Below are 21,393 nucleotides of genomic sequence, written 5' to 3' on the forward strand. Positions count from 1 at the left end.
TTCTCCTTTTGCTTTTTAGAAACTGCCTTGAAAACTAAAAATACCTAACCATGAACAAAAGCCCTACTGGGAAATACTTCCTTAGATTTTGTGGATGAAGACTCCAAAACCGCATGCTTAAAAAGGATGCCTTCTTGCCTATAAATGGAGGGGCAGTCAAGATCAATCAGCCAAAAAAGCAATGGATGGGGGACAGCCAGGTGGTGCAGTGGACAGAGCACTGGCCCTGAAGTCAGGAGGACCTGAGTTCAAATCCAGCCTCAGACCAAACACCTGACACTTATTAGCTGTGTGACCCTGGGAAAGTCACTTAACCCCAACTGCCTAAAAAAACCCAACAACAACAAAACTGGGGCGGGGGGCGAAGCATGGACTGAGGGAATGATGAAATTTTTTGTAGTATCAAAAGGAAATAGTGTGTGAAAATCAAGAGCTAAATTGTTTTTGACTATTTCAACAGAAGACAGAAATCCACATAGAACTGAAATATGTCTGCCACTACATTATACACAAGTGAATATTTATTATTTGGCTGTGGATGCAGAGGTAACTTAAATGGTTAATAACAAGCTTATCTGTAGGTTACTATATACACTGAGGCTTTGCCAGCAACTGACACCATGATTTTGGACAGTTCTATGCTCAAGTTTTCTATTAGAGAAATTCAGTATTGATTCGCATGGATTCTTTACAACCTGACTTTCCCTCTTGGGCTCCTTCCTCAATGGCAAAATGAAATGGCTGATTCAGATGATTTTCAATAACAACTTGTAGTAGTGGCACTGTTTTGTGAAGCTCAAATGAGATAATTAATGTAAAATGACCTCAAAGCCCTTTATAAATAATTTCAGTTATTATTTACTAACGTCCCCTTTTATCTATTAAATTCTTCATGACTCAACGATTAATATCAACTGGAGGAAAAAATACCATGCAATGTTCATTTTTACTCTGAATCCCTCACTGAATCTATAGAATTTTTTCCTCTTGTTGTCAAGAATAAGAACTGTTAAAAATGGAATTTTCAGTGGGGTACAGTTCATTTATCTACACATTAAATGAATTTCTCTTGGGCATTCTGAAGTTATTATAAGTGGGTATTATATATAATTAAGACTAAGCAACTATAATATTAAGGTTTTTTTTTCCCCAAGTGCTAACTACTTTACCTCATTAACTAACATCCTCGTATCTACAGAAATAAAAACAAAATAGCGGCTTGGTTTTGCTTTGAAAATATAGTTCAAAGAATTTTTTAAAAAACATGGCACTTAAGATTCTTTGACTTCAAGGGGGTTCCTTTTTGATGTAAGATGGCCCTTACATTCATGCCACCGGATTATAATGATTTACACACTTAATTACAGCGATGTCTATGAATCTCCCTTTAGTAGCCTGCACACAATATTTTATGACATCCCTTCATCCCTGGGAAAAGTCCCAGGTCAGTGTAAACCTCACAAAACCAAAATAAAACTGCTTAAATAACAGCAAGAGTATTTCTCTTGGAGAGAGATTCAGGGAAGCAATACCATTTTCTTAAAGGTTTTAAATAATGAACTCTGGAGTTCAACATGGAATCATGTTGTATCAAATTCCACATTAGGAAGGAAAGCACTAAAGAAACAGTCCATTTACCTAATCACTAGCAGTAGATTAATGTCCATTTCTACCAAAAATTACCCTGAACTCATTTTCCTGGCAAAGTAAGTATGTCTCAACTATGACCTAACTCTTTGACCAGCAGCATTTTAAAATAAGACTTACAGAGTTCATCAAAAGGTAACTTCCATTTCTCCTATTTTCAAAGAGCTTCATTTAATCATCTCACAAAACAAATGAATACTTGGCACGACCAAGGAACAAAAATGCCTCATTCATAATATCTCATAAAGAACTCAATCTCAAAACAAGCAAAAAAGAATTCAGATTAACATCAGTTGAATTCTTCATGGATTAATCCTGAAGTGTACAGAAATGCCAATTCATCATCTCCTTGCCACTCACTGTGTGTACTGAGTGTTTAAGTGATGAGAGTATTTTCATATACTATAATGATGCTAGGGGGATTCTGGGCAGGAGGCTAACAGGGTAAGGGGGGAAAAGAAAGTCACTTCCGGGCTTTTCAGTTTCCTCAGCATGTATCCCGGGGTCAGTGAATCAATGCTCATCTTTCTTCAGACAGAGGGGCTGTTGCTTTCAAGTGGCACACTGCTGGCTGGCTGGCTGCCTGCCCTTAAAAAAAACACTGAGTCACAGCATTGGGAGGGTTGGGATGGAGGAACCCACCCTGCTTTAAAAATACCATTTACTGTATATGAAATAACTGTTCTACATTAACTGTTTGATTCCTGATGAAAACCCAGACTTACATTTGAAAAAACCCACAAAAACCAAAAAACAATGCCACCATACACACAAAAATTAGCCCAGTAAATCCTGCTACTTTGGGAGGTGTGTGTGCGTGTGTGTGTGTGTGTGTGAGAGAGAGAGACAGATTCAGAACAGTCAAACGAATTCAAACAAATGTGTATATAAAAATGAAATTAACTTAAGACAATGAAGAAATACATAAACTAGCTTTGATCAGGGAAAAAAAAAGCTAAGGTGGGCTTTGTGTTCAGATTAAAATAATTAGATTGAAAAGAAGCTAAAATGTGTTCTTCAAAGTGGAGCACAACTATTACCATTTTAGAGAGAGCCATAGTTTTCTACTCAAGTGAATTCTTGACTAGTTGAAAAAATGTTTTTATATTAAGAGCAATTAGAATACTTTTCATGGATTTCTGCACCTTGTTAATGAAAAGTATGTTGGAGAATCACTATTATAATTAAATTTGTTACATTATTATATTTTATACTGTTTTATATTACAGAAATATTTATTGTATGTTAAAAGATACCATAAAATCATTTAAAGAAAGACAGTCTTTATAAAATTAAAGAAATAATTTTTAAAATTTAAAGAATATTTTTCTTTTTTGAGATACTGGCCTCCCTTCCAATCCCCTCCACCCCTGCCCTCCCCTTCTCTTTTGGTGACAGGCAATCTGGTGTTGCGGAAGGACAACAGACTTACAGCCATAGCATTTAGGTTCAAATCTAGACTCTGACAGTACTGTGTGACCACAGCTGAGCCACCTGAGTCTAGGCCTCAAGTTCCTCATCTGTAAAACGGAGCAATTAATTATTGCCCTACCTTCCTTACTTAGAGAAAAGTGCTCCGTAAAACCTTAAAGCCCTCTGTAAATGTGAACTGATTTTATTTTTTCCTTCCTTTTTTAAGGGAGATGGCAACAGTGACACATAAAATCTAGAGAATTATAAGAACAACTTCATATGCATATTAACATTAAGCTCATCCGCTAGCCTCCACATCTTTAAGATATGGTTATACTTTTGTTTCACTAAAACTCCTTGAAGGCCCCTGAGAAAGATCAGGAGGGCCTCAGAGTTTCCAGGCTTTAAAATAATAATAGCAATAATAAATGATAATGATGGACTTCCCATTAAGAATTTCTTCCAAATTACATATTCTGCTCCTCCAGGCAGCTTCCACTACTATTTCACAAGAGTAAGGAAAAGCCAAATGATATCTCTATTTGAAATAATAATGAGTAAGATAACAATAAGAACAATTATAATAGCTAACATTTATAAGGCACTTACTACATGCCAGGCATTGTGCTAAGTACTTTACAAATACTATTTCATTTTACCCTCACAATTACCCTGGGAGGGAGGTGGTATTATGAACCCCCCTTTTACAGATAAGGAAACTGAGTCAAACAGAGGTCAAGTGACTTGTCCAGCTACTAAGTATCCTAGTCAGGGTTCCAACTGGAGTCTTCCAGACTCCAGGCCCAGGGCTCTGTGCATGGTGGCACCACCTGGCTGCTATGGACATTACGATTTCCCTGGTGCCTTTTTCAAATCCAAAGACTGGTTACATAGCAGTCTCTCCTCTCTCCAAGTTGTTCTATGATTGCTGGGCTCAGGTCTGCAATATACTCACCTGTAACTTGCTTGTCTGGGAGGGAAGGGATTGGAATGGCTGACCCAAACTTAACCAGAAGACGCTCATAGAGCCAGTCAAAGTGCTTATACCTGTGGTTAACAGATCGATTAGTGTTCTGTAATATAAGAACAGAGAAAGAGAAAAACAAACAGATGAACATCACGTACAAAAAGAGTTGGAAAAATGAACCAGAAGTGTGAACAGAAAGACACTTCTAGCTTTGACAAGTGTTTGAGGCACTTACAGTGGCTGTTAATTGATACTCGATGTAACTCTTCAAACCATACATTTTGGAGCCTTTCCTGGGATCTGCTACAACACAGTCAAATGTAGAGGTGGGGTAAACCCACATTGGGCCATAATCTCCAACCTGCATGCAGAATGTCCCACAAAAAATTATTTTCATTTCAGAGAAGCATAGAGATCCTAATCAGTCAATTATTAAAAATTCTCCTTTCAGGACAGAAGTCCCTTCCAAGTAGAAATCTCTTTGCTATATACATCTCATTGAAGTAACATACATATATCATGGGTCAGATCTTTTTTCCTTATTACAATCATACTCAAAAAATGATTTATGAGTATAAATTTGTCTTTATTCTAAATTCCACATAAATTTAAGTTAGAAAGCTTTTGGGTTTACTAGTTTACCTTCACTAGGAAAGGCAACTTTAAAATAAATTTTCCTACCCTGAACTTGTATGACATAATTCAGGCCTTTGGCACACTTATCAGAGGTGGTGACAGAGACTCGGTAGTAGGCTAACGAGGGCAAACTCTGGTCATTTGCTCCCAACATGGTTTTAGGAATAGCAGACTGCTGAGAAATCTTAAATTCATTTTCCCACTTTGGAAATTCACAGAATCGCAAAGCTTAGCAAAAGATCAAGGGTGCAAGTAATGAAGAATACGGGTTTTATAATTTCTGCTCCTCCACCAAGATCCTGAGACAGAGGATGAAATAAGGTAGAAGGTGTTCTCTATCTTCATTTGGGGCTTGCGGTTATTATGATAAGGGCTTCTTCAGTCATCATACCAATATGGGGTAAGTGAATAGGGACAGCATATATCCACAGCTCCCATTCCTGAAATATATTTATTTTAGGACACACAGCTGGGATGTCCTGAGCTGTTTGGCATTCTTATCTGTCATCATAATTTGTGGATGAAATCCCAATGCTTTTTGTGTGAGCTGTGTAAATATTAAGTAAAGGACACAGACTAATATCCTCAATGGTATCATTAAATATCATTTTTTCAATTTGTTCATTTCTTATCTTCATGTTACAGATGGCTCACTGGTAAAAAAGCCTGATTACTATAGACATTAGAGAAGGTGCTGTTTTGATACTACATGTTTATTTTTCTAGGCTATAAACTCAGGCATAAAAATTAAGCTTATCAACTCATCTCAAAGGTCTGATAAAAAAAGATTTTCCAAAGTGATCTATAGTTAGTATACTCTTACTAATAGTCTTAAAAAGAGAAAGAAAACAGATCTAAACAGCATAAATGAAGGCACTAATAGCCGAATTATCTCTAGCATTCTTAAATACTAAAGGATAATGTCAGTTATTTAGGGGATGTAATTCTCTTAGTATTGAAGTTATCATTAAAACAGCTTATTTAGGAAGGGAAAAAAAACCCCACAAAATAACCAAAGACTTACAATGATGGAAATTTTCTCTTTGGGTTTTGCTAGCTGCTTTGCCAATAAGTATTGTTCCATTCCAGGTTTTGCAAATCCAGGAAATCTAATCACAGAAATAAATGAATAAAATGCTGTTGAGTTCCCCAATCTTTCCTTATAAGAATTCAAATCCTCCTATTCCTATTTGCTTTTTAGAAACAGTTTACACCTTGTTTTGTCTTTCCGATGGATGAACTAGAGACAGTGGTGTGGTAAGTGATACCCATTCTGATCAGATCGCTCAATGGCCAATTAGCCATTTAATCAAGCTGCAGCTACTAAGAAAATAGTTTTATTCCAGAAGGTGCTGTATTTACAGGAACACTATTTATCTTAAATCTACAAAATTCTATCACCCAATAAAGGGGCAATGGGACAATTTGTAAAATTTCATTCAGGTCACAGGGAACTCTTAGAAGCCTGAGTTGGTCACATGCTGAGGTGTGATTAACAAGAAGGGAGACTGATTATTTTATTTAAATAAGCGTTCAAGGACTTATGCATTTCAATGAGTGTTCTTGAAATTGGCATTTGGGTCAGGGTGGGGGTATGATTAAATTATTCCAATGTTAATCCCATTACTCAAAACATCTTTGGAAAGCTTCTTTGGGAACTGGATATTTGGACATGCTACAGGTTTAAATAGCTATTACAAAGATCATTTAAAGCAACATCAACAGCCATGACACAAGCATGCAATCTCCCAAAGGTGACTACTGAGAAGGGGATGCCTTTATTTGGGTGTTTAGCTTTGGTGGTTTTTTTTCTTGACAGTAATTTGTCAAATAAGTCATAATTATAACGTAGCTCTCATTTATATAAAAGCATGCTAACTTGGAAAATTCTTATTACAAAGGCCTTCTCTAGTATGGAAAGATCTTTGCCTTACAGCAATACTGGCATCTTTGATTCTTTGACTAAAACAATACAATTCCGCTCAATCAAGGTCCCTTTTCCTTTACCTATTACACTGCTGTTGCCATTGTCGGGCACATCTTTGGAATCACTTTCCTAGCCTGAAATATATTCTTTGCAATATTCTGCTGGGTCCTTGAGAGCAAGGTTCTTGTCTACTACTCATTCTGTATCCCCACCAACCTACTACTGGGATGTAATTGGAATGACTGAAATGTCATTTTATGGCTTCACCAAAAATGGTCACATTCTGGTCTTAGGAGTAGCTACGTTTAGAAAAAGGTGACATTGCCTAAAATGAGCTTGACTTTATGTTAATCTGACTCAGCATTTTATAGTCCACAAATCAGTACAGAACCAACAGAAAGTTGGCTCAAAGCTGGAAAGCAAATGTTAATACACAAAGCTAAAATGTTTACTGTTAAATAATTTTAGTATAGATACCACTAGCTGATAGTACATTAAGAGATTAAAACATGATTTACACAATATCAGATGATTTAAAACATTCTTAACTCTCTAAAAGAGGGGTCAATTCTAGGAAAGTCTAAGGACTAAGTCACAAATGAGACCTAGGAGTGCAGGTCTACTTTGGAATGGACCTGGAAGATGCATCGATGCACCAGACTTTATCCTCTGGTCTAACAGAGTCAATTCTCAAGCTGGGAAAAAGAACCTGAATGTCCAGGGGACTTGAAAGTTAGTTTTATTATCTCCTCTGTCCCCAGATACACATGAGCTCCAACAATGTCCTAGACAGAACCAACCGCTCTTCTTCTCTGTCTCAAGTCCCAAACTATAACTTGGGTTAGCTTTAGATGCACAGGGCCCCTCTGCATATAGAATTGGGATGCCAGTGCTCTATCCAGTGTGCCCCCTAGTTGCCTAGATTTCTTTTTTAATGACCTAGCCTTAAACCCAATTTACTCTGGCTCTCACTGATTGGGGCTACTCAAGCACTACTTAATGGTTATTGTTTGGGCCCTGGATGGCTCAGAGTGAATGTAAATTAGTAATTGTTCCTCTTTTAGCCAGAAACCTAGAGGGTCTTTCCCACCCAGTTTGATTACTTTTTCTTTCTTTTCTTTTTTTTTGATTAGGTAAAAGAGGCCATTCTGTCTCATTTCTTACCTAGCCTTAATCAATGAATGGGTGTTGTCTCAGTCAAACTGAGACCCTGTTAAAGACCTTAGCTTAAAAAGGCCAAGGTCTCCCTCTCCATCTTGGGGCTTCTCCAATAGTCCTGATCTATATCTGGCCACTGGACCTAGATGACTCCAGAGGAGAAAGTGAGGCTGGTCACTTTGCACAGCCCTCCCTCACTTAAATCCAATTCATTTGCATATTATGGCATCACCTCCCTGATGTCTTGGTCCTCTTCCAGAACAATGGACAAACAGCAAGAAACTAGGTTATTACCTTAACTTTATAAATTTAACAAAATATAAGCCACAGAAGAAGAGCTCTTAGAGTCAAAAAGAATTCTAGAGTTGGAAAGGACGTCAGAGATCACAGAGTTCAACACCTTCATTTTACAGATGAGGAAACTGAATCTCAGAGATAGGCAAAGTGACTTACTCAAAGTCACACTGCCATTTCCAAAATTCAGATCTTTTAAATAACTTCATTAAGTTGCTTTTCATAATCCTCAATCCTTTTTATACTGGTACTCTTTTCCACTGATCTTAATTTTAAAGAAACTATTATAACCCAGAAGTAATTTAATGACTGGCAATTAACAAGGAAGACGGCCATCCAACTCAAAACACAGCAACTTGAGGAATGCTACAGTACTTTTTTCTGCCTTCTGGGCAACTAATAAAACTTTTATTTTGGAGAAAGATAGCTTTTAATTTTATATGAGTATTTCTCTACTAAAAATAAAAGCATTTATATAGCATTTTAAAATTTCCAAAGCACTTTATGTGTGCTAACAGATTTGATCTTTATAACAACTCTGTGAGACAGGTGGTATTATTCTCACCATTTTACAGATGAGGAAACTGAGGCTTATAGAGGTTAAGTGACTTGCCCAGGGTCACACAGCTACTAAATGTCTGAGGCAGGATTCGAACTGGGGTCTTCCAGTCTCCAAGTCCAGCACTCTATCCACTACACCACCTAGCTGCCTCCTAATAGTTCACAAAAGAAATAAAATTAATGCCATTTTTAATAGAAAATCATTGTAAAATGAAGGCTTTCAAACCACTGGAAGATTTAAGTTTTTCTTTTTCCCCATGTAGAAATTCACTTAGCAGAAAAACATCAATATATGACACTGCCTCATTCCACTGACAAAATTAAATGTTAACCCTACCCTTTCGTGGTCTTTTAAGACATATTTAAACTTGCTGGGACTTTAAACAGCCCTTACTTTTAGCTTAATATATGAAAAAAAATTTGTCAGAATCTTAATAATAAAATTTCAATAAAAATTATTAACTATATTTACTACTTTAAAAACGCATTTTAAAAACAAGTTGTCAGTGAATGGCTTTATTTTGTATATATGTAATTAAAAACAAAATTGAACAATGTCACAAATAGAAGACAAATTTTTTAAAAGTATGGCACTAGTTGACCTTTCTAGGCTTCTTACATATTCATTTGCTTTCTATGAATTCCATGTTGCAGCCCAAGGCTGTTTCCTTTATTCATCATTCCATTTCCTATCCCTATATCCTGGCCTCCCTCGAGCCGGTAATGTTCTCAGATAAGTTGTTACTACCTCCTATACTAGGCCCTCTCTGATTCTCTTATTTGCTAGCACTCCCTCCTTCCCAAAATGATTTTGTGTATTTTTTTAATATTTATTTACCTACGTACATATTGCTGACTTGAGGATGGAGACTATTTCACTTTGGTCTGGTATAGAACCTGAGCTTAATAAATGTATGTGACAAAAATATGCTAATTTAAACAATGAGGTAACAAAGAGGCTGAAGTCTAAGTAAGAGTTACTAACTTATGTGTTTTATTTAATTTTGTTGTTCAGTCATTTTTCAGTCGTGTCTGACTTGTAGTGACCCCATCTGGGGTTTTCTCGGTGAAGATACTGGAGTGGTTTGCCATTTCCTTCTCCAGCTCATTTTACAGCGGAAGAAACCAAGGAAAACAGGGTTAAGTGACTTGCACAAGGTCACACAGCTAGTAAATGTCTGAAGCAAGATCTGAACCAAGAAGATGAATCTTCCTGACTCCAGGCCTGCCACTCTATACAGTATGTCACCCGGCTGCCCCAGGTCATAGTCATTAATTGCACAATTTTATTATGTTGCTTTTAATGATTTTCAGACATAGGACAACGTTGTGACACCTACACCGAAAAATGGACTGTGAATACTACGATTAAAATGAAATCAATGAGATTTTTGTAAATATCAGTCACAAAGTTGTTCATCAGAGGAATACCGTTGGCTGAATCCCAAGAAAGTCATAAATTACACTTCTCAGCGTTTCTCACCCTAAAATCTCAGTATGATAAAAAAGCACTATGTTACCACATCTTCCCAATAAGGAATGGTTCTACCAATCATTTTATTAAAAATGCAAACTACCAGGTAAAAAGGTAAATTAAACAGCAACAGCAACATAAAGCAGCCACCCCCGATGGTGATTCACTTTCAAAAGTATCAGTAACATGGAAGAAAACTAAACGGGAATTAAGCTTGATGTGCTGTAGTTTTTTTTCATTTGACATCATGAGGAAAAGCTCAATATTTAATGAGTTTTTAACAGTATCTCTGAATATTCTAGTGATTCAGATGACAGGATTATAGAATAGGATCAGACTTAGAGCTTAAAGGGACCTTAGAAGCCCTAACTCCCTCATTGTGCTTAGAAGGAAACTCAGGATCAGGGAGGTTAAATGACTTGTCCTGGGTCACTCAGTGTCTGAGGGAGAATTTGAACCTAGGTCTTTCTGACACCAGACCTAGTGCTCTGTACACTAAGCTAGGCTGCCTCTCAAATGTCATTAAGTTCAATAGAAAGAGACTGTTCAAAAAAAATCACCCCTACAAAATAAACTTTCAAGTTAATATTCAAGATTAAAATAGCCAAGATTTTTTTTTGACTTTACTTGTTAAGTGGAATCTTCATGGAAGCACCACCAGCACGAGCATTGCCTCGTTGGGCCCCTCCGGCCTCAGTGGACTCTACATCCTTAAAATAAGTAGGAGGTGATGACTTGGGGTCATCCCAATCTTCATCCCAGTCATCCTCATCCCCGGCAGCTGCTGTGAGGAACAGAAGAGAAAGAAAAGAGATCATCCTCCTTCTGGTGCCCACAGGAAAAGGTAACAGCCAATCACAACAAGATGGAGTAGCAGGACAGTGAATATAGAGTCATCTTTTCAGATATCAAGAGTCTTTTCACCCTCATGTTCTCATCTCAAACAGCATAACCTGACAGGGAAGGTCTCAGACAAAATTGTGAAATGGGAAGACTGTCTCTCATGTTTCTTTTATCTTCTTCTCCCACCTCTTGGTACCACCTGACTTGTGTCCACTTCCATAGGACTTTGTTCCCATCCTGATGGCGCAACTAGGTAAGTATCTGCAAAGCTGATTTTTGTTAAGGCTTAAGGCAAAATGGGCTTTAAAAGACGTGTAGGAATTCAAGGTGGAGGGGAGGCTATCCCAAATATAGGGAACCTGATGTATGGAGGTACATTAGCAAATGTGAGTGGACCAATTTGGCTGAAGTATAGGACATATGGAAAGAAATCATGTGAGATAAAATCTTGAAAGGTAGAATGGAAGACTGGTAGAGCAAGAAGTAAGTTGCTCTTACCCTCCCTCATTGACTTCTGAAAGCCTAGAAAATATTGACCCAAGAAAAACCCTGAAGAAGCAAAAAGACAGGGTACAGCAATCTTGTACCCCTGGAAGCTTGGGGGGATTAATAGGAAAGGCCTTTCTTGATCTGGGAGAAGGGGAACAGTACAGGATTGGAGATATCCCAGCAAACCAGCGGCAAGCTCCACCTCAGCACACCACGAGGAGATCTGGAGGCCCATGGTGGAAAGAAAGTGCTACCACCTGGACCCCTGAGAACCTCAATACAGGAAGAGAAACCGGTAGACACCAACTTGGGAAATGACCATGGGCGACAGTGTTCTCCAGCAGTGAAATTACCCAGTCCCTCAACACAACTCTGGGAAGCACAACTGCAGAAGGAAAGCTCCAGGCTGACAGAAATTCACCAGCAGCAAAACATCCCTGTGCAAAGCCCAGGTGACCAGGAGCCAAACATTCAAGTGCAAGGCCCCAGTGAGTAGGATAAGAAGCTTCGGTAAGTGCCCCCTTCACTGCAGCAGAATTCAACAGTTGTTTTCTTTTTTCTTTTTTTTTTTGTAAAAAGTCAGAAAAGAGGCAAACACCATGCACAAAAAGCAGAAACAGACAATGACCATCGATTCTTATTTTGGGGAAAGGGAAGATCAAGGCACAAATTCAGAAGAGGACAACATTGTTAATATACTCACAAACGAAACCTCCAAAGGGAATATGAACTGGTCTCAAGCCCAAAAAGCCTTCTTAGAAGAGCTCAAGAAGGATTTTAAAAGTCAAATAAAGAAAGGCAGAAGAAAAACTGGGAAAAGAAATGAGAGGTATGCAAGAAAGAGTCAACAGCTTGGAAAGAGAAGGAGAAAAATTAACTGTAGAAAACAAGTCCTTAAAAAGTAGAACTGGCCAAACGGAAAAGGAGGCACAAAAACTCAATGAATAGAAGAACTCCTTAAAAAGTAAAATGGGCCAAATGGAAAAGGTACAAAATGTAATAGAAGAAAACAACTCCTTAAAAATTAGAATGGGGCAAGTGGAAGCTAATAAGTATGAGACAGCAAGAGTCAGTCAAACAGAAACAAAAGAATGAAAAAATACCAGAAAACATAAAATACCTCATTGGTCAAACAACTGATCTGGAAAACAGATCCAGGAGAAATAATTTAAAAATTATTGTTTACCTGAAAACCATGATGAAAAAAAGAACCTGGACAACATCCTCCAGGAAATCATCAAAGAAAACTGCCCTGAGATCCTAGGACCAGAGAGCAAATTAGTCATGGAAAGAAACCACCTACCACCTCCTGAAAGAGATCCCAAATTGAAAATGCCACAGAATATAGTAGCTAAATTCCAAAACTACCAGATCAAAGAGAAAATACTGCAAGCAGCCAGAAAGAATCAATTTAAATATGATGGAACCACAGTCAGGATTACGGAGGACCTTGCAGCTCCTATGTTAAAAGATCAGAGGGCATGGAATACAATATTCTGTACGGCAAAGGAGCTTGGATTACAACCAAGGATCAACTACCCAGCAAAACTGAGTATAATCTTTTAGGGGAGGAGACAGGCATCCAATGAAATAGGGGACTTCCAAATCTTTCTGATGAAAAGACCAGAGCTCAACAAAAAATTTGACCTTCAAATATAAGGCTCAAGAGAAGTATAAAAAGTTAAATAGGAAAGAAAAAAAAAAGAACATCATCATATTATCAATAAGGGCAAACTGTTTACATCCCTACAAGGGATGATGATATTTGTAACTGTAATGCCATCATGACATTTAAAAGGGGGTATACTTAGACAGAGGGTGTGGGTTTAAGTTGACTTTGATGGGATGGTAAAAAATCTAATTAAGTGGAGAAAAGAGACTGTACTGGGAGAAGAAGACAGGAGGAGGCAGACAAGGATTGATTACATCACATGAAAAGGCATAAAAACCAAATACAGTAGAGGGAAAGAAGGGAGGGAGATGAGCACTGTTGGAACCTTACTTTCATCACAACTGGTTCAAAGAAAGAATAACATAATCAATTAGGTACAGAAATCTAACTTACCCTATAAGAGAGGAGGCTAATAGAAGGGAGGGCAGACTGAGGGAGATGGTGGTTGAAACCACAACTCTTCTGAGGAAGGAAAAGGAAAAAGGAGAGAAAAAAGCATAAACGAGGAGGGAGGGAATAGAATGGAGAGGAAGACACAGATAGTAATCATAACTGTAAATATGAATGGGATGAACTCTCCCATAAAACGGAAACAGATAGCAGAGTGGATTAAGAACCATAAACCTACAATATGCTGTCTACAGGAAATACATTTGATGCAGAGGGATGCACACAGAGTAAAGGTAAAAGGCTGGAGCAGAACATATTATGCTTCAGCTGAAGTAAAAAAGGCAGGGGTAGCAATCGTGATCTCAGACAAAGCAAAAGCAAAAATAGATCTAATTAAAAGAGATAAGGAAGCAAACTACATCCTGCTAAAAGGTACCACAGATAATGAAGTAATATCATTGCTAAACATATTTGCCCCAAGTGGTACAGCAGCCAAATTCCTAAAGGAGAAGTTAAGGGAGATACAGGAAGAAATAGCAAAACTACACTAGTGGGGGACCTCACACTCTCTCTCTCTGAACTAGATAAATCTAACCACAAAATAAACAAGAAAGAAGTAGATCAACAGAATCTTAGAAAAGTTAAATATGGTTAACCTGTGGAGAAAACGGAATGGGGTCAAAAAGGAATACACCTTTTTCTCGGCAGTACATGGCACCTACACAAAAACTGACCATGTACCAGGGCATAAAAACCTCTAATCCCATGCAGAAAGGCATAAATACTAAACATATCCTTTTCAGACCATGATACAATAAAAATTACACATAATAAAGGGCCATGGACAGACAGACTAAAAATTAGTGTAAACTAAATGATCTAATCCTAAAGAATGAGTGGGTCAAACAACAAATCACAGAAACAATAAATTCATCCAAGAGAATGACAATAATGAGACAACATAACAAAACTTATGGGATGCAGCGAAAGCAGTCCTTAGGGGAAGTTTTATATCTCTAAATGCTCATATGAATAAAATAGAGAAAGGAGAGATCAATGAATTGGGCATGCAACTAAAAAAGCCAGAAAAAGAACAAATCGAAAACCCCCAAATAAATACCAAGTTAGAAATTCTGAAAACCAAAGGAGAGATTAATAAAACTGAAATTAAGAAAACCACTGAAATAAATAAAACTAAGAGCTGATTTTACGGGAAAAAAAACCCCCAATAGATAAACCTTTAGTTAATTTGATTAAAATAAGAAAACCAAATTACCAGCATGAAAAATGGAAAGGGTGAATTCACCATCAATGAAGAGGAAATCAAAACAATAATTAGGAGTTATTTTGCCAATATGCCAATATTTTACCTATATGCCAATAAATTTGACAATCTTGAAGAAATGGATGAACATTTACAAAAATATAAATTGCTCAGATTAACAGAAGAAGAAATAAAATACTTAACCCATTTCAGAAAAAGAAATTGAACAAGCCATCAATGAACTCCCTAAGAAAAAATCTCCATGGCCAGATGTATTTACAAATGAATTCTATCAAACATTTAAAGAACAACTAATCTAATACTGTATACACTATTTGGGAAAATAGGTGAAGGAGTCCTACCAAATTCTTTTTATGATACAGACATGTTGCTGATACCTAAACTAGAAGAGCAAAGACAGAAAAAGAAAATTAGAGACCAATTTCCCTAATGAATATAGATGCAAAAATTTTAAATAAAATATTAGCAAAGAGATTACAACTTATCTTGCAGATAACACACTATGACCAGGTAGGATTTAGACCAGGAATACAGAGCTGGTTCAACATTAGGAAAACTATCAGCATAGTTGACCATATCAACAACAAAACTAACAGAAATCATATGATTATCTCAATAGATGCAGAAAAAGCATTTGACAAAATACAATATCCATTCCTATTAAAAACACTAGAGAGCATAGGAATAAATGGAGTCTTCCTTAAAATGATAGATAGCATCTAACAAAAACCATCAGCAAGCATTACATGCAATGGGGATAGAAGAATTTCCAATAAGATTGGGGGTGAAACAAGGATGTCCATTATCACCACTATTATTCAATATTGTGCTAGAAACATTAGCATAGCAATTAGAGAAGAAAAAGAAATTGAAGGAATTAGAATAGGCAAAGAAGAAACAAAGCTATCACTCTGCAAATTATATGATGGTATATCTAGAGAATCCTAGAGAATCAAGTAAAAAATTACCTGAAATAATAAACTAATTTAGCAAAGTTGCAGGATACAAAATAAACCCACACAAATCATCAGTGTTTCTACATATTACTAAGAAAGCCAAGCAGCAAGAGATAGAAGAAGAAATTCCATTTAAAATTGCTGTAGATACTATAAAATATTTGGGAGTCTACCTGGAACCAGGAACTATATGAACACAATTACAAAACACTTTTCACACAAAGTCAGAGCTAAATAACTGGAAAAATATCAGTTACTCATGGGTAGGCCAAGCTAATATAATAAAAATGATAATTCCGCCTAAATTAATTTACTTATTCAGTGCCATACCAATCAAACTACCAAAAAATTATTTTATAGAGCTAGAAAAAACAATAACAAATTTCATCTGGAAGAATAAGAAGTCCAGAATATCAAAGGAACTAATGAAAAGAAATGCAAGAGAAGGTGGTCTAGCTGTACCTGATTTTAAATTGTATTATAAAGCAGCAATCATCAAAACTACTTGGTACTGGCTAAGAAATAGAGTGGTGGATCAGTGAAATAGGTTAGGTCAATGACTGTACTAATCTACTATTTGATAAATCCAAAGGACTCCAGCTTCTGGGATAAGAAATCACTATTTAGCAAAAACTGCTGGGAAAACCGGAAAAGAGTATGGCAGAAACTGGGCATAGACCAACATCTTACACCCTATACCAAGGTAAAGTCAAAATGGATACACTGTTTAGATATAAAGACTGATACTGTAAGCAAACTAGAAGAGCGAGGAATAGTTTACCTTCCATATCTATGGAGAAGGGAGGATTTATGACCAAACAAGAGACAGAGAACATTATGAAATGCAAATTGAACAATTTTGATTATATTAAATTTACAAGGTTTTACACAAATAAAGCTAATGCATCCAAAATTAGGAGGGAAGTAGAAAACTGGGAAAGAATTTTTACAACTAGTGTCTCTGATAAAGGCCTCATTTCTAAAATGAATACAAATCATTCCCCAATTGATAAATGGCCAAAGGATATGAACAGGCAGTTCTCAGAGGAAGAAACTAAAGCTCTCTATAAGTCACATGAAAAAATGTTCTAAATCACTATTCATTAGAGAAATGCAAATCAAAATGACTCTGAGGTAGCACATCACACCTATCAGATTAGCTAACATGACAAAACAGGATAACGATAAATATTAGAGAAGACGTGGGAAAACTGGAACACTAATACATTGTTGGTAGAGCTGTGAAATGATCCAACCATTCTAGAGAACAATTTGGGGCTATGCCCAAAGGGCTATAAAAATGTGCATACCCTTTGATCCAGCAATAGCACCTCTAGGGCTATATCGCAATGAGATCATACAAATGGGAAAAGGACCCACATGTACAAAAATATTTATAGCAGCTCTTTCTGTGGTGGCAAAGAATTGGAAATTGAGGGGATGACTATCAATTGGAGAATGGCTGAACAAGCTCTGGTATATGAATATAATGGAATACTATTGTGCTACAAGAAATGATGAGCAGAGAATTCAAAACACCTGGAAAGACCTATACAAAGAGATGCAGAGTGAAGTAAGCAGAACCAGAAGAACACTGCAAACAGTAACAGCCACATTATGGGATGATTGACTTTGACAGACTTGGCTTTTCACAGCAACACAAGAATCTAAGACAACTACAAAAGATTCGTGATGGAAATCGCTATCCATACCAAGAGAATGAAACATGGAGTCTGAATGCAAATGGAAGCATACTAATTGCTCTCCTTTTCCTTTGCTCTTTTGTTTTATTGCTCCATTCTCATGGTTCCTCCCATTAGTTCTAATTGTTCTTCACATCATGACTAATGGGAAATTATGGTTAACATGAAAGTACATGTAGAGCCTATATCGGACTATATGTCATTGGGGTTGGGGGGGGTGATTTTAAAATTCAAAATCTTATGGAAGTGAGAGTTGAAAACTAAAAATAAATAAAGAAAGAAAATTTAAAAAAAAAAGAAAAGAAAAGTAGAATGGTGTTAGGTGTCGTGATGAAAGCCTATAACTCTTGCTGCTTGGGGAGGCTGAGGCTGGTGAAATGGTTGAGCTCCAGAGTTCTGAGTGACAGTAGGACTAAAGCCAACCGGGTCCTTGAATTAAATTGCGCCCCAATATGATGAGGCTCCAGGAGCAAAGGGTCACCAGGCTGGTCAAAGAGAGGCATCAGGCCCAGTTTGGGAAAATGAAGGTGAAAGCTTCTGTGCCAATCAGGAGTGTGAATGAGCTTAAGAATGAATGGCTGCTCTACTTCCAGTCTGGCAAGAGGAGGGAGGAAGCTGGCACAGCGAAGATAATATTAGCTGGTGGAACACCTTCATGCCAGGTTGTGGGACTATGAAGGACAGACTGGTGCAGGGGAGAAGAGAGAGGGGAGAAGGCATGTTAGGAGACTATAGCCCAGACAGGTGATAATAGAGGCCCATACTAAAGTGCTTAACAGTGGGAACTGAGAAGAGGGGATGGATTTGAGAGAAATTAGAGGAAGACTCTTAAGGGGGCTTCACTGGATATGAGAGATAAAGAAGAAAGAAAGGAAAGATGAACACCAAGGTGTTTGGAACAAAGACAGGGTTTTAGCTGGCTATAAGCTTGGTACAAGCCAATATGTAATGTGGTTTTCAGAGAGGCTAATAATAATAATAATAATAAAGATAATGATGATGATAGCTGCCTTTTATAGACTGTTAAGGTTACAAGGTGCTCTGTATATACCATGTCATCTGATCTTTTAACAGCCCAGTGAGGTTGCTATTAAAGGTTTTATTATCCTCGTTTTACACATGAGGAAACAGAGGCTAAGATACGTAGCCATGGAAACGAGGTCAGTATCGGAGATGGGACCTGACTACAAGTCTCACGCTCTTTCCGCTGAACCACAACGTTCCACATAATTTTACACTCCATCACTAGGAGTTCAGCATTCACACGTCGGAAGGATGGACCCAGAAGAGGGCAGACCACATCTCCTCTCCCTTCAAACCTGGGCACCAGAATGTAAAAGGCACAGACCAAAAAAACTATTCTAGAGGAGTGACCAGGGTGGTGGGGAGATCTGAAACTGCCATGTGATTTGAAACTGCCACTGACTGAAGAAACTTGGAATAATCAGCTCAAAGAAGACAAACTCAGAGGGACAGGATAGCTGTCATCAAATCTCTGAAGACATGTCATCAGGAAGATCACAGATATGCAGCTAGAAGAAAGCAGAGAGTCATGTAGTCCAGCTCTTCATTTGAGAGGCAGCTAAGTGGCTTTGTGGATAGAGATGGGTCATTAGACATCTCCTATCTGTGTCACTTAACTTCCGTTTGCCTCAGTTTCCTCAACTGTAAAATGGGGATAATAACAGCACCTACTTCACAGGGTGGTTGTGAGGATCAAATGAGATAATATTTGTAATTAAGCACAGTGCCTGGCACACAGTATGTGCTATAAAAATACTTATTTCCTTCCTTTCCCCACATTTTACACATGAACTGAGGCTTGGAGAGGTTATTGCCTAAGGTTACAGAGGAAGTAAGTAGAAAAGCTCTGACTCTAAATCAGAGTTACAATTTGCGTGGTATTATAGGATGGCACTTACTCTGTGTAAGTCTAAGGGAACTGCAAATAAGACCAGTGGAGGGGACCTTTTTTTTTTTTGTCGAGGCAGCTGGGGTTAAGTGACTTGCCCAGAGTCACACAGGTAGTAAGTGTTATGTGTCCGAGATCAGATTTGAGCTCAGGTCCTCCTGACTCCAGGGCTGGTGTTCTATCCACTGCGCCACGTAGCTGCCCTAGGAGTGGACCTTTCTGACTCAATGAAGAAGAATTTTCTCACCATCAGGGTTACCCCAAAAGTCAACGAGCTGCCTAGTGAGTTAATGAGATCTTTCTTTATTTGTGGCTGGCATGGGGGTGGGGTAGGGTGTCACTCATCCTCTACCTGAACATCCACCTCTCAGGTATGCTGAGGGGGGGGGGATTCCTGCCCAGGTCTGGAAGTCTTACTAAATGACTTCTAATGCTAAGATTCTCTGGGGAAATAGTGGTGCCCCTGACAGGTAGGGCTTCTTCCCTTTTTTCCAATTTCCATGTTCAGTCTTCAATGTTGCTTCCCTGGTGAGAGGCAGCAGGCCATCTTTTTGTTGTTGTTGTTGTTTCACTATATTTTTTATTCTGAACCTAATCAGCCACAAAAAAGAGCATTTCCAAACACAAGACACAAACACAGCACAACACAAAAAAGTGCTACGTAGGAAACCATGAATCTCCATTTCATATTTCCTTCCCTTTTAAAAAGAATATATAGTTCCAGAGGTTACTTTCAAAACCGTCTTGCTTATTTACGCTTCCTTTCAAACTTCCTTTTAAAGTGGGCTGTTTCTACACAAAGAGGATGAGGAGTTTGGGCACTCAGGCTTATCACCCAGAAAGGAAGAGATTTACAGAAGTGAAGGAAGAAGAGAACAGAGATTCTAGAAGAGGAGTTCCCAGAATCAGCCAGCAGTCCAGACTTCTCAGTAGTCTCAACTACAGTGTTTCTGCTTTGATTCAGAAGGCCACCTCCATGTTGTGCCTATGAAAGTTTCTTGTCATACCGTCAGTTTTCAATTCCCTGAGCTAACCCTGGGCACAGACTGGCACAGATCACGTCAACTAATAGCCAAGGAAAGACTTGTAAAGACGAGACTTAAATTTAGCTTTGGGACATAAAAAGAGCCTGAGCCTTTCTGAGCAGTAGTCCTAAGCCCCAAGGAGGTGGCAACGTCCTCAGGTGTTACAAAGCAGATGATCCCTTTGTGGATAATTGACATTTGTCTGTACTTTGAAAAGAACATCAACCGCCAACATCTGGTGACGGCAGAACAAAGAGTGTTTGTAGATTCTCTCAGTAAAGTAGTCACGAGGGATTGTCTAACATGTATGAAAATGTGTATCTAAGGGGGACGACAGGTTACTTTAAGGGCTCAGAAGTGCCTTCTCTCACCTGGTCCGTGGTAGGCCTGTGGATGGCCAAAGGCAGCATCCCAGTTGTTGGAAGTGTTCTTCTGAGCAGAGGCGCCTTCTGGTTTGGTTCCCCAACCATCTGTGCTTTCCCAGTTCCCAGATTTACCAACATTCCAGTTTGACCAAGGGTCATTAGCACTGTTCACCTACATTGTGAAGGGCAAGGAAAGAAAAGGAATGGTTAAGTCTTAAGAATTAAGTGCAACGGGTATGGCATTTGAACACACAAAGCAGTACTGGAAAATAAAATCACAGAGACATTGACTTTTCATTTAAAAAGAGAGGGTTGGAAGAAAATGCTGAATAGAGCTGATGTCTAATCTACTCTTCTTTAATACACTCCAGGTTACAGGGACTGATCTTTTGTATTTCAATCACACAGAAATGGAGAACTAATATCAGATGGCCATTTTTTTAAGGATAAAATTGTACATGTACAATTTCAATTTTATCTTAATATTTTAGGGGGTATTAAAAAACCAGCAAACCTGACGCCTGTGTTTTTCTTTTAAAAGGACAAAATTTTACATTTGAATGTATAATTTTATTCTAATATTTTTAGGTAAATATTAAAAAAAAAACAGGAAACCTAACTACCTTTTAACAAACTCCCTAGTGATTTTACTGTAAGTTAAACATTAATAATAGAA

The 21,393-nt window shown here is 37.8% G+C and overlaps 1 protein-coding gene across 1 annotated transcript in view; it reads right to left on the reverse strand.

Annotated features, from left to right (window-relative positions):
- SNX9 (sorting nexin 9) overlaps positions 1-21,393 on the reverse strand; it is a 131,887-nt gene that overhangs the window by 29,766 nt on the left and 80,728 nt on the right. Inside the window, 5 exon segments of the mRNA XM_020986683.2 lie at positions 4,016-4,133; positions 4,263-4,388; positions 5,688-5,772; positions 10,705-10,858; positions 20,724-20,889. Coding sequence (XP_020842342.1) covers positions 4,016-4,133; positions 4,263-4,388; positions 5,688-5,772; positions 10,705-10,858; positions 20,724-20,889 — 649 coding nt within the window.

This window comes from Phascolarctos cinereus, unplaced genomic scaffold, assembly GCF_003287225.1.
Source record: "Phascolarctos cinereus isolate Bilbo 61053 unplaced genomic scaffold, phaCin_HiC Scaffold_5;HRSCAF=322, whole genome shotgun sequence".
Taxonomy (NCBI): Eukaryota; Metazoa; Chordata; class Mammalia; order Diprotodontia; family Phascolarctidae; genus Phascolarctos; species Phascolarctos cinereus.